This window comes from Cariama cristata, unplaced genomic scaffold (genome assembly GCF_000690535.1).
Source record: "Cariama cristata isolate BGI_N322 unplaced genomic scaffold, ASM69053v1 scaffold3051, whole genome shotgun sequence".
Lineage (NCBI taxonomy): Eukaryota > Metazoa > Chordata > Aves > Cariamiformes > Cariamidae > Cariama > Cariama cristata.
In genome coordinates, this window is record NW_009600890.1 from 141,867 (window position 1) to 155,733 (window position 13,867).

The window sequence follows — 13,867 nt, forward strand, 5'->3', positions numbered from 1 at the left end:
ATCAGTATCCTCAAAGCTACACCTGATTGCTAGCTGTGGTCAGTTGAATACACCAGAGGAAAATGAAAGATGCATCAATTCAAAAGTCAAATTACCATGTTACAGTGGAAAAAAGTCCTTCCAAATAGTGAAATTTTTGAAGCATGGTATGGAAATAATATAAACTACAAATAGACAATAATGTATGAAAAAAATCATCAAACCAGTATGCTTTTTATTCTGCTATCTTTTTGAGAGAACTACAACCTGAGACTTCTTCCTTTAGTAGAGAGAAACTACTTACACCACCACGTACATACTCATGAGTAATATATTACAGTGTTTCCCGCCATACAAAAAGAAGAAAACACCTGTAGGTTGGATCATTGTTTCAACCTGGTGGATATGCAATCTGTGGATGCACATCTGATGCTAACATGCAAGTGTGAGGTAACAGCTTGACTGCTACGATTGCAAGATAGACAGGGAAGCTTCCCAACAGATGGGTAACTGACAGGCTATAAGATAATCCCTAATTATAAGAGAATTTGGGATAGATGGCATGCCTGGGTTTTAAGGCAGTAGTTTAAACACGCTGGCCCGGGAAAGTAATTATTGCAGAGAAAAACAATGTACTCAGTTCCAAAGAAGCCCTTAATCCATGTTTAAATAAGCTCTACACTAAACAGACTTGTGGCTGAACACCTGCTTTTACCACGGGATTTGGGTTTTTTTTGTGTGTTTTTCAATTAAAAGACTAATATTTAATTTTTTGGGAGAACAGAAGAGTCTACTTGTTCAGGGAAGAGATTAAGAATTAAAAGGTGAGGTTGTTATCACACTGCAGATGTGAAACTAAAAATCTGACGGAGTGAAAACTAATGCGATCCGTATTACCATCACATTTCAGACTCACTGTGGATTAGAATGGATTGGCAGCACGGCTCCAGCGTGGGGGTGAACAAAGATTACCTCCTCCTCAGCCCAAAAACCTCTGCTACCCTCTTCCTCCAGCCCTTTCAAGGTTTCATCACCCGACATCCTCCTCCTCACTGCTGTAAGGAAGCGGCTGGAGAGGGCTGAGAGCGGGAGGACTCGGTACTTCCCCACACACCTCCCTCTGCCCAGGCCACAGCGGCTGTTTGCCTACAAACATGGCATGAAGCAGCTGTTCCCAAAGGATGCGGATGATAAACTGCACCTCTGAATCATACTTACAAAGGGAAACTACATATTTACGTGACCACTGGCAAGCGCTTTATCTCATGTCCCTCTCAAGTGCTCTGCAGAACAGGACTAAGTCCACAGGACAGAAGGTTCTTTGAATCACTGTACCAGGAAAAAAAAACCAAACAGTCCACTGAGGTCAGGACAAGATGCAGCCCTTTGGCTTCGAAATTGTTTTTGTAATTTCTGAGACACTGCTAGGTACATACTCAGAGCTCTTGAAAATTCAGCCATGTGAAGAAACCTCAAGGAAATGTTCTTAAAATTTTGGCCAGAAGAGAATCAGCGAGGCGGTTTACGCACTGCCTTCCTCTGAGGGGAAGGCTCTTGAGAAAACAATAGATCTCTTCTAGACTGCAACTTCTTTTAGACAGCGCTGATTGAAACACAGGAGATGTGTCCCTGTTTACTGTAGTTCAGATCAGCTTTAAATCTCCCAGTGTAACACACTCATTATTACAATTTTATTATTATTATTTGCAGACCGATTCCATGCAAGACCTACCATATACTCAAACACAGACTTCAAACAGTCACCACATTTTTTCCCCCTGAAACTTCAGTATCTTTTTAGCAGTTAGGCAGAGTAAACTTGCACAGAGACACTCATCTTCCTTTAAAGACACCATTAAATCATACTCCTATCTGAACTCAAATCAATACCCTTGCCCTTCTCACGAGAGCCTCTTACTTTTTCATTTTTCTTTTCTTTTTACAGAATACTAACTGCAGCATTTAGATTTCAGCGAAACAATTACATAGGCATATTTTGCTTACCATGGCAAATTTTTTCGCTCTCCTTCTTCTCTCTCCTCCTGCTCTCTTTCCTGTTCTGATCATTTTAGAAAAATGCCTTTAGCTTGCTTAGTGCAGGTAGGGAAAAGATACAGAAGCCTGCTCCCCTTTTACTGTTAATTTCCCTACCAGTTCACCCCCTCACATGGTATGAGAAACAAGAACAATCATTGCTTATTAAAAGTCATGCACAAGTAGCAGTTTTATGTCTTTCTAATTCCATCCCCTGTGTTAACAAATACATATTCATACAGCCTTGAGGTGAAAGCTCTGGGCACCCCATCTTCACAGTCAAAGAAGTCAGAGACATTATACACTGTATAAAAATGGCAGCTTAATGAATGGCCTATTAATTTATGAAACAGAAGCTTCATTAGCCATTGTTAACTGAGATTTCTGAACAACTTCTTCTTCTGCCATTACGTCCTGCTTCCTACCCAACTCCTATTTTTATTTTTTTTTCAGGATGAACACCAGTGCTACAGCTGGAACAGTGCTCTCATGTTCATGGTTAATACACTTTGACTTCACTTCAAGTCACAATCCCTCAGCCCTGCTTTAGTTTTCCGTCTTATTCTTTTGGGAGTAAAATCTGGAAATTCCTAGAACAGATTTGAAGAGCAGCTTGCTAAAATAGCTGCCCATACCTGTCATCTCAGTATTAGGATCACATTACCAAAATAAGAAAAAAGTCCTGTTAGACCTTCAGAGAATTCCAGTTGTTTTGTAATCTAAAGCAGCACATTACAGCAGCTGGAGATGCCCCTCTTAAACTGGAACTACATACTATTGAATAATTTGCTTGTATTTCTTTGTATAATAATAATGACTACATTATGCCATTCATTACGAAAGCGAAGGAAAAATTCTTATTTACTGTATCTTACAGCCTCCTACTACTAACATGATATTAAAAAAAATGCTACAGAATACATTTATAAGTTAAACAATTCTATATGCGTATACCTAAATGTTAGAATTACCTCTTACAGAGATTAAGGGATTGTACAGGTTAGGTCAAATCCTGTACGAATGAACTCTGTATAAGGTTGCAAAACATCAAAGAACATGTTTAATATTTTACTTTAATATGTTTGCCAAACTTTATGTCTTTTCTTACTTCAGCTGGGTAACAGATGACCACTTCAACATATTTTACTGCTTTATAATAATCACCTTAGAGATTTTCTCTTTTTTACTAAAAGAATGAAAGACAATTTTTTTCTTCCTTAAACAACAATTTGTGCCCCGTTCTCATTATATGGGGGACACACACAAAAAACAAAGATGCATTCTTAGAGGTAAGTACACTGTTGGTGGAGGGCGTTTGGTCACTTGTTTAGTGGCATTTCTTAGAGATAAGAGTTAGGTACTTCTAAGTAATTTCTTCTGGTTTTCTCCTTCCATTAAAAATCCCTGCCAAATCAATGAGAAGAAAGTGTATGTATTTTTTACCTAGAACTCGTTGTTGTGAAAAACAGTTCCTTCCAAACTGGAAGACAAATGAATTCTTCCTAGGATTTTGAACTCCTGATGACCACCTTACTCCTAGATGTAAACTGACCGCCACTGCTTAGGCTGAGCACAGTAAATGACTACTTTCATTAGGCTTCACACTACTCACATGCTCAATTTATTAGTATTTAAGTATGTGTATAAAGGCAGCGTGACTTCAGTGAATCCTCAAATACTCTGCTAAAAGCGTATGAACTCAAGTATTAGGCATCTCCTCTAATAATGCATGTTGTTTTGGTTGAAAATTTTGAAGCAATCATTCTATGAAACTTTGATATATTTTTACAGTACAAAGAGTGGCCTGGACAGGGTTATGAGCAAACTGTATTTTTAAAGCCCACAACCCTTTTCTGTCACTTAATCACCACTGTTAATAAAAAAAAAAAGTATTTAAAAATAACTACAAAAGAAGTATCATGGGATAAGGTATGATTCAAAAAAGCATACAGATCGGAAATACCGACGGCAAGTAAAAATGCATTACTTCAACCACGTTGTTGAAGAGAACTGTCCTGTATCACTTCTGCAGTTATTCAGGCTTGGCACAGCATCAGCTTTTACCATATGGCTTTTTCTTCCCTTGTTGAAAGTGAATCTTCCTGTCAAAGAGCAGCTGTTCTAAATTATCACATCAAATTTTAACCTTACAGTAGACAACCACTGAACCCACAGATTCACGACAGTGAAATAGTTCGCCTCCTTGACCTATGAAGGATTTGTCATTGTTTAGATCTATTTCTGCCTTAGCACAACAGATACACCAATTGTCAGGGCATCCGAGGCAAGCAGGTACTTAAAGCTGAAGCTACAAGCAAATTCTAAGCAATGAACTTCTCTCCCTAAAAAGACTGTGTGAAGTCCAAGTTACTATGTTCCTGTTGTGCTATCTAAGAATAAAACTGCAATTTCAAATGCAAAGCAAATGAGACATTGCAATTCCAGCCCTTGTTACTCAGTTTGTAATCCAAATAAACAGTCAATTCTGATACCTCTCCTGCAGACTAAGTGTTTCAATAAAGTCTGATATCAATTACTGGTTATTTAGATGTCTGCCAACAGCATGTTTTGACAACATCTTGTGCTTCACGCTGAGGAGCGGCAGACACATAGAAGATTCTTGTCATCTTGTACTCATCTTTCAAGATGGTTCTTACTTTAAGAGCATTTTCGTTGAATGTTATCAAAACTTACAGCTCTCACTACAATTGCTCTCTATTGAAGTTTAGTACCAGCTGTCAGTTGTAATGCAAACCCCTGTTAGCCTTTATAAGTTCCACTCTGGAACTAATAAGGATTGTCAAATAGCTCTATACACAGACGCAAGTGGCAGAGAAACCAATGGAAAAGTGTGCGTTCCATGAATTCACCCTGACAATACAATCTTTGTGCAACTCTCAGCTAAGCTGATATTGAAAGTCACCAAAGACTGTACAAGCAAAATATGCTCAGGATGATACTATTAATTTAGTTTTTAATCTTTTGAAAGCCTCCGAAGAAGCAAAGCCATTAAAATGAAAAGGTTAAGGAAATGCCAGCAAGATCCCTTAGGAGTCTGTGTGATAGACATCCGTAAGATATTTGCAGCAAAATCCTGCACAAAAATTCAACAGCAGTGGTCTTGAACATGTAAGAGTTAGAAGACTAAGGCGAAAATTTCTCTGTTAAGAAGAGGAAGCAAATGTCTCGCACAAACCTGTTAAATTGTAGAGAGTCTGAGCCAACCCTCAGTATATTCCATTATTTTGGGGGGGAGGGAGTTGTTGGGAATTTTTCTCGGGTTTGGGGGCAGGGAGGGTGTTTCTTGCTTGAAAAGCAAGTGAGGGGTACAAGGAAGAAATTGCCAAAATACGCACAATGTGGCATGGCAAGCACCACCTCTAAACTGGTAAGAGATCTAGACTGAACAAACATGCAGGGCAACTACATTAAGTTGCATTTTGTGAGTCATTAACACTTTTGCAAATATTCCATTTTCTGAGTGAACCTTCCCACTTTCCAACTAATTCGAAAACCAAAAATTCAATTCTGAATTACCTAATCACGTCACGTGTCCACGCCATAGTACTGAACAACCTGGAGAGATGTATTAGTAAGCTTTTTTAAAGAATACCAACATTAGGTTCCTAATCATTAAACATTAAAAAAAAAGTAGAAATATTTATAATCATGTTTTTGTTTAAATATTTCTATCACAATCTCCAAGAAATTTAGTAAAGATTCTTCTCAAGTAACTACAGAGCACTGAAACCAGACTTTTCTAACTTGAGAATCTGTATAGTGTCATATCGAAAAAATCTCTTTTCTAGTCATTTCAGAATGTTTCTTTTCAATTTTTGCTCCTTTAGGACACATGACGAATGTGCTCACAAACCATAAGACTGTGCCCAAGAAATTTTGCTCTAAAAACCTGCATTTTAAAGCCACTGCTTATGATGTACAAATTAGAGAATATTTTCCAAATTTGTAACAGTCAGAAAGTGTTACACAAAAAGTTGGCTGTGATCTTTCCAAAGTACTCAGGGCAACGCAATTCTTCCCCTACGAAAAATCATCTGGATATCTCTGACACAACTTTCGTAAGAGTTAAATAAATTCTAAGCAAGAAGGTAAATCCTTCATGGTGTGCTCTGTTTATGTACTTATAGAATATAAAGTGGATAAAAACAATGAATATTTTACAAATAAAGTGATTCATAATTTATAGCTGCTGTCATTTTAGTTTACTAGCTTGAAAGATTAAGAGTCCCTTTTAAAAAACATCTCTCTTGCTTTTTAAAATCAAAACAATACTTCAAACTGAAGAAAAAAAATACGCATCAAACCTCTGCTTTAAAAAATGTGAATCTCTAGCTTTTTCAGTTTTCATGTAAAAGGAAACTCTCTTAATAGTTCCTTTATTATATGATTTCCACATGATCAGTTCCCACATTTTATTAAACATAATGTAGAACATAATACTGTTCCTATACGAAGCCTAAGAGTTAAAACCACACACTTTTGTAGTGTAAGCAACATACCCGAGCCACTCAGCTATTTCCAAGAGAAAACGTTATTGCCTTTGTAGTTGCAGCAAGCACGTGTGCCTCCCATCTGTTTTCACTTGCACAAAGTTGAGTAGGTCCTCACAGTATCTTTTTCTCTTTACATGTAAAGTTATCTTTTATCTACCAATATAAGCAAGTAAAAAAGTATATTTACTTATACAGAGACGAAATGGCTATTTAAAGCATAGGAAAAAAAAGAAAGTTAGAGAAATGTTTTTCATCCTTAGTATTAATGATGTTTTACATATTTTTAATCTCAAGTACAGCATTCATTCTACTGAAAGAATTAAGCAATATATGCGATGGTTCAGATTTAGCAGTCACAGATGGCATTCCTTTCATATCTCCATAAACTCAGAGAGAAATATGATTTAGGATATGCTCACTATACACCTTGAAGCACTGAATAATTTAGTGTTAGGGGAAATTTTGTGAAGTTATTTTTGCAATAAGCAGGCACAGTGGGTGAACTTCACCTCTCCCTCCTTTACCCCTTACTCCCTTTTCTCCCATTCAATCCACCTGATTAATAGCTAAAAATTATATACATAGGGAAGGACTGTTGGATTAGATTGTCTTTTTTCTTCTGGCTTTGTTACATAAAACATGTCAGTCACCTGTGGTTAAAACTCACAATTTTATTACACAGTATTACATAGGAAATTTACAGTTCAGACTTACTCAGTTCCGGCAACTAAAATTTAGAACTCTACCTTGAAATGACAGCATGCAGAAAATGTAATTCTGTGCTTTTCAAGTCATTCTGTTCAGGCCCACGAATTTAAATTTCCATTTGATAACTAGAGCCAGAAAGCTTGTCTTTGGTCTAAAGGGTCACCTGTTGGAAGCATTCAAAAGAACATTCAAGCTCACTTGTACGCCCACATGGATAAACAATCGCCCACTGTATGTTCGCTAATTAAGTATATCATCATGAAAAATACCTTTCTCCACCTCCAGCTAGTCTTTCTGAAGTGCATAAAATAAACCAATGACAGAATAGACACATTCAGGATGGAAGAGATTTATTAGTCCAAGCCTGCCAGTGCAGGACTTCCTTTATCATCTGGTTTAAAAAAAACAGCTCCTGAAATGAGGCTTCCATTCTTTCTCTGAGGAGACTTCTAGATCATTACAGAGCTAAAGACATTTTTTCAAACATTTATCCTACATTTTTCCATGTATTTTGATACTATTACCCCAACTAACCAACCTTCACATCGTGAGATCTATTTCCCCTCTGTAGCATTCAAAACAACACTGAGCCTAGCTTCTCCACATACAAATCACTCACTGGGCAGGTGATGTGAATGCTCCTTTTCTTTTATTGATCTTTGGGCTGTTCCAAACACTATGCCACTGTATAATCTCCTGGTCTACTTGCAACTTAAGGAGCGCATACAAGCCTAATTGCCCTTTTCACTAAAAAAAACAAAACACCACCACAAAATCACCACATTGTTTACTTTGCATATGTATAGTCAAAAAGGATGAGTTGAGGTATGGAGCAATTAGCCTGTCCTCCAACTGAGAAGGCATTAGTAGAGAGGGAGAGGAAAATAGGTCTTAGAGATGACATATTAGACATGGAAGAGACCTCAAAAATTGTTAATACAGAAGATTAAAAGGGAGCAGTTATTTTCTCACTATACAAGGACATGGAAAACCTTATTCAACTGACCTAAACACAGCAAGAAGATATGTTTTCCACACAGGACAAGATACAGTATTCATTGCCATAAAAACTTGAGAGACTAAAAATATAAATGAGTTAAAAAATAGACAAATTAACAGGTGACAAGTCACTGATTCCTATTATACATGATCTTTCTTACAAAATGTATCTTAAGTCTTAGAAAGTCAACAGCAGACTGGCAGAAGCTGAAAGGTATACCCAGTAGAGCAGCGCTTTATAAAATTTCTTATACTTTACCTTAGGAATCTGTTGTTTGCCACTGTCAGAGAAAGACTACTAATGCAGAAAGACCCCTGATTTGATCTACTATGGCTGTTTGATGGGGAACAAATGGAAAAGATGAGTTATCCTTGTTGACTGGGGAGTAGGATGGAGACTAACAGAAAGCATTAGATTTAGTGTGCAGTTTCAGCCAGTTGGTTTTTTTCCATAACTAAAACCAAATTAACACACACTAATTCTAAGAGAGAAGACGCTGTAAAGATGTAGCTTGGCCAAAATGTCACAAAGACATTGTGAGGAAGAGTCCTATTCAACCACAAAACATTACAATAAGATTAAACAGACAGGATCACTGCAATGCAAGTGCTAACAAAGCTGTAATAACAAACAGTCTACAGTGGATGACATATACCACATTTAGTTAACTAACATATGTATTAGCTAAGGTGGGGGGAAAAAAAGGCATGAAAGACTGGCTTTTCCAACATGCTCCCTGACATATCTTCCCTTACACAAACCTAATCCCTACAAAATACTGAGCAGGTGCAAAAGTCTTCGCTACAGGCGGTGTTAAATCTTAAAGTACACCACAAAGACCACAATTCCTCCAGGTGAGGTATACAATTTGTTTTAGAGAAATCCTTTCTCCACATATGCTGAATAATGAGGAAAAGAATGGACATAGCAAAATTGGTCCTGGTTCTTTAACTGACTGACAGGTCGGTATCGTACTGCTGTACGTGTAAAATGCTTATCAGTTGGCAGGACTCAGAACAGAACAATAATCTTTCCAACAAGAAACAACATGTTGAGTAAAGCCAATAGTCCAATCTTGGCTTTTCAGAGCTTAGATACAAATATGTTCTAAAAACATGCACGTTTTTATATGTACATGTACACCAATACAAAAAATGGCTTGAGCCTTATGTTGACTTTTTCTGGTTATGCAGAGAAAGGGAAGCAGTTGTGGAAAACATCACAATTTGCGTAGTTTGGGGGCATGAGCGTGTCTTAACATTTTTCCAAGTACCAAGAAAAGTTGTTCTGAATGAAATCTAAATAGGCTGATCATAGACCATTAGGGTCCTTCATTTTAATCATCAGCAATAATCTCCTGCTAAAGCAAAATGACATTGTTTCTGAAAACAGTATTATGAAAACAAACAAAATCAGAAAGAGTCTGAATGTAGGATCAAGTAGGGACAGACACTAAGTTGCTGAATGTTTTCAACCACTGGGAAGACAATAAATTCTATTACTTATTACTCTTTCAAACTTCAACTGAAACTTTTTTTCCTAAATCATGCCTTCATTCCAGCCCATGCTTGCAACACCATTTCGGATCTTCTTCGGACTCTACAGTCCTGACTCTACTGCCCTTTTGTTAACAAAACAAACAAACAAAAAACCCCAACTTAAACCCCAACACCCTAAAAGAAGGAGCAAGAGAAGGAGAGAATAAAAAGGAAAGGAAAGGTGCAGGAGCAGCCTTGAGCCTGAGGTCAAAACTGAACTCTTTTTCCAAGTTATCCAACTCCTGCTGACTTACCGATGCCAACAAATGGGAGGTTTTGAATTACTGACTGCTTTTAAACTGCCACTTCAATCACACCACACTGAAAATATTTGATAAATATGACTTTCAATAAAAGTTAGTAGAACATTATACGTTAAATCAGAATACACCAGAAAGACTTGTCGCTATTGTTAATGGTTTCATCATATATCACTCCCTTGATCAACAGTTGGTGAGGAAGTCCAAAAAAAAAAAAAAAAAAAAAAGGTTGGGGGGGAAAAAAAAGTAAAAAGATAATAGTCCTATGGTCTGATTTTATGCCTTCCAAATCATGTATGATATACTCACAGATGGATGTGAACTCACTCCTAATCTCTGCAGAACTCAATAGGAGCTGCCTTGCCTACCCCAAGCATTTGAGAACCTGTTTTTAATAAAACAATTTATTTTACTTTATTTAGCCCAACTTTTGCTCAATTGTAGCCTCTCACTTTCCAGAGTGATTGTGTTTTTGTGCTCATGTGTAACTGAAATTCTAAACCAACGCCTTTCAACCATTTAGAAGGACACAGGTTCTACAGTAAGCAAAGCTATGTAGAGTGGTTAAAAGAGTATCACCAACATTTTAGCATTTTTAAGTGGAGCTATAGGAGGCCCTAGATAAAGCATTGCTGAATAATAAAATATCCTCTCCTGGATTCAGCTCTTAACAGAAGAGTCTAACTTGTTTTTCTTAATATCAGTGTCTAACTGCAGAAAATCATACTCGAAAGACTCAGATGCCCAGTGCATTCATTTTGAGGGCAAAATCAACTTAAAGTCTACTTAAAAGCAAAACCAAACAAAACACACTCTTACCTCTTTCCTCCCACACTTCCCTGGCATTTTCTGAGAAAAAGTCACCTTAATTAGAGCAATGGTTTTCACAACTACCTGGCTCTGCTTTGGCGGGCTCCTTTTAGCTCCCCAGGACTGACTTGTTTGACATAAAGATTGCTGTAGGACTGATGAAAAAAGGAATAGGCTCCCTCTCAACCAAGTTCAGAATACTTTAAACTTCTGTTCTTATGGATACATGCATATGCACATGCACACAAACACACATACGTACACCCTCATAGTAAATATCTCAGCTACTACTCCTTCCATACATGGTATTTCTAGATATTACTGTCTAACTTTTACTTATTTACTTAATGGAAGACCCTTTGCCACAGCCAGCACCCTTTAAGGCGCTCTGTGAAAAGAGATGTAAGATTCAATTAGCACAAAACTTAAAAATGTACTTTCATAAAAAGCAAAACGCAGACCACCATCATTTTGGCTGATATTAAAACTAGGTAAATATAATATGCATTTCTCTAATGTTTAAAAGACCGTTTCTGGAAAAACTCAAAATCCCTGGTGTATCCTTGTTCTTGGAAGCACTCACATAACCACAGTTTGCAGAAAACAAAAGTTTGGAGAAAATTATTTTGAGTTAAATACATGAGTGAGTATTTATGAAAACGCAATTTTGAAGTTCAAATACTAAATTTCCAAATGTATCTGCATTTAGGAACTATGCTACCCGAAACAATGCTACCTGTTTTTTTTCTGACCAATCCCAATTAATCAACGCAGCTCAGTAGCAAAAATTACACATCAAGCCACAAAGTTTTTTAAAAAAAAATCACAGAAAACTATCAAATGCTTTGACACAAACAATGCATTTGAGAAGACTATAATCTACTGAAAGGAAGTCCAAGAGTGCTAAGAGAAGCTAGATTTGCTATACACTCTATTAACTAAAAATCAATTGTTGACCCTTATTAAATATTTTTAGCAAACTGCATTATCTACACAGATTAAATAAACCCCATTTTCATGGTGATTTTATAAACTAATTTATTGCTCTCAAGAATTTGGAGAAAGTTAACATAACCCAATACACAACGCAGGGCCATAAAGCTAAGCCCCTGTTAATAACTGAACCATGACCACGGAGGGCATCGTTACCTTGGCACGCAAAGCCTCTTTCTTCATAGCCAGCATTACACAAGCACTTCCCTATGGGCACTAGCCATTCTCCTTCCGTACTGCAATACATCTTGGGTGGCTCTTCCTCCTTGGAATGATTGACACAAGAACCCCGCACCTCCACCAGTGACTGGGAGTCCATGGGTACTGTATCTGGAAACATGGCGAGGTTCTTGACAGTGAAAGGGCACTTTTTGAAGTACACTCGCACCGAGACTAAGGCAACACATGCACCTACATCTTGAAAAGCCAAGTAAAAGCCTTTCCTGCGGACAGGCCCCACCTCACGGACTTCTGTATTCAGCTTGAGAATTCGGTCCCCGAGATCCATCTGGGTGAAGCTCTCATCAGCTGCAATGGTGTCGATCTTTGTAAACTGATGCTCTCTGAACTTTACCGAATGGTCATCATCAGACTCCATATAATACAGATTGAAGGTCTCTTTGCAAGTGCCCAGAACTAGAGGGATACTATTACAGTCCCTCAAGGTAAACTTGAGCTCCACATATATCTTCTGAGCTGAATTGCGTGGAATCCAGTTTGTTCGCAGCCAGTTGTTTTGACTGTGATCCATAACATTGCACACTTGGTAAGTTCTGATTGGAGTATAATGCTCATCAACACCACTAATCTCTTCCCACTGGGGAAAAAAGAAAAAAGGAAATATTTTAAGATTAACGATTACACCAATAAAAATCACATTTAGAGACAAAAGCTGCGAAAAAACAAAAATCACTTTGCTCAGACGTCACTATAAAACAGACAATAAAGTCTGGTTGAACTTGCACTTACTTTTTTCCTATTGAAACATAGCAACATCTTAAATCAACACAGAATTCAGCATTAAGCAGTCAGTTTTTACCAAGTTATTTCAAGGTGGCATGAAAGAGATGCTAAAGCTGTTTTACATTATTAAAATCCTCTGATTTCTATAACAACAATGCAGCGCTGTCCTTTCAATCATGATCCCAACATATCTTTACTACAACCACACTCACGTCAAGCAGAAGAGACTCACTAGGACAACACCACATTTTCACTATTAGAATCAAGTTGCATTTCAAAGATTAAATAAGATAGAAAAAATCTTACAAACAAAAGCCAATGGCTCCCACTGAATTCCATATAGTCATAATAAAATGTTACTGTTTTAAATTTATTCAAAGCATGACAATTGATTTTGCTTGGGATATATGTCCTCTGGACAGAAAGTCAAGCTTAGCCCAGTTTCCAGAGTTATTAAAAATTGCCACCAACTTACCATATCTTGGTTACTTAATTCTTCTGTGGACTATACAGGCTATGACATTAAAATGCTTTTTGAAGAACATATAGTCAATAGTTGTTTTTATTTCAGTCAGCAGCTGACAAACTCACTTCACCCAGACAGGGAAGGAATGGGTTTGCTAATTGTGAATGACTCCTGTATCAGTCCTAACTGATTTTTCTGAAGTCATGCTTACCAGAGACGAATAGTTACCAATCACAGGAAAAAAAGAAATGCTACAGGGGTACTTAAAGCAAGTATTTACTGTTAGTCATTTACTATACACAACTAAGTGACTTAACATGCATCTTTATTTGCTTTCTCCCTGAGTGGATGACTAGGACCAATTTTTTTGTTTTGTTTTTTAAGGTCATCATTCTTCAGTTTTATCCACACAGAAAACTGCAGTTGTCTTAAAATACAAATGTCCAAGTCTTAAAATACAAAACGAAGAGCCTCAGCACTAAAGTGCTCAAATTAAAACTCATTACAATGAACGATACCTGTTACAGATTCACATCCATTGAAGTTGAAAGAAACCCTTCCAGATCTTCTAGCTCAAGGCCTTGCTCACGCAGGGTCAGCCA

General features: G+C 37.3%; 1 protein-coding gene across 1 annotated transcript in view; it reads right to left on the reverse strand.

Moving 5' to 3' along the window:
• Positions 1–12,648, reverse strand: part of EPHA3 (EPH receptor A3) — a 152,204-nt gene extending 139,556 nt beyond the window's left edge. The window contains exon 1 of the mRNA XM_009710208.1: positions 11,993–12,648. Coding sequence (XP_009708510.1) covers positions 11,993–12,587 — 595 coding nt within the window. The 5' untranslated portion in view covers positions 12,588–12,648. The remainder of the gene's footprint in view (positions 1–11,992) is intronic.
• Positions 12,649–13,867: the final 1,219 nt, after the last annotated feature.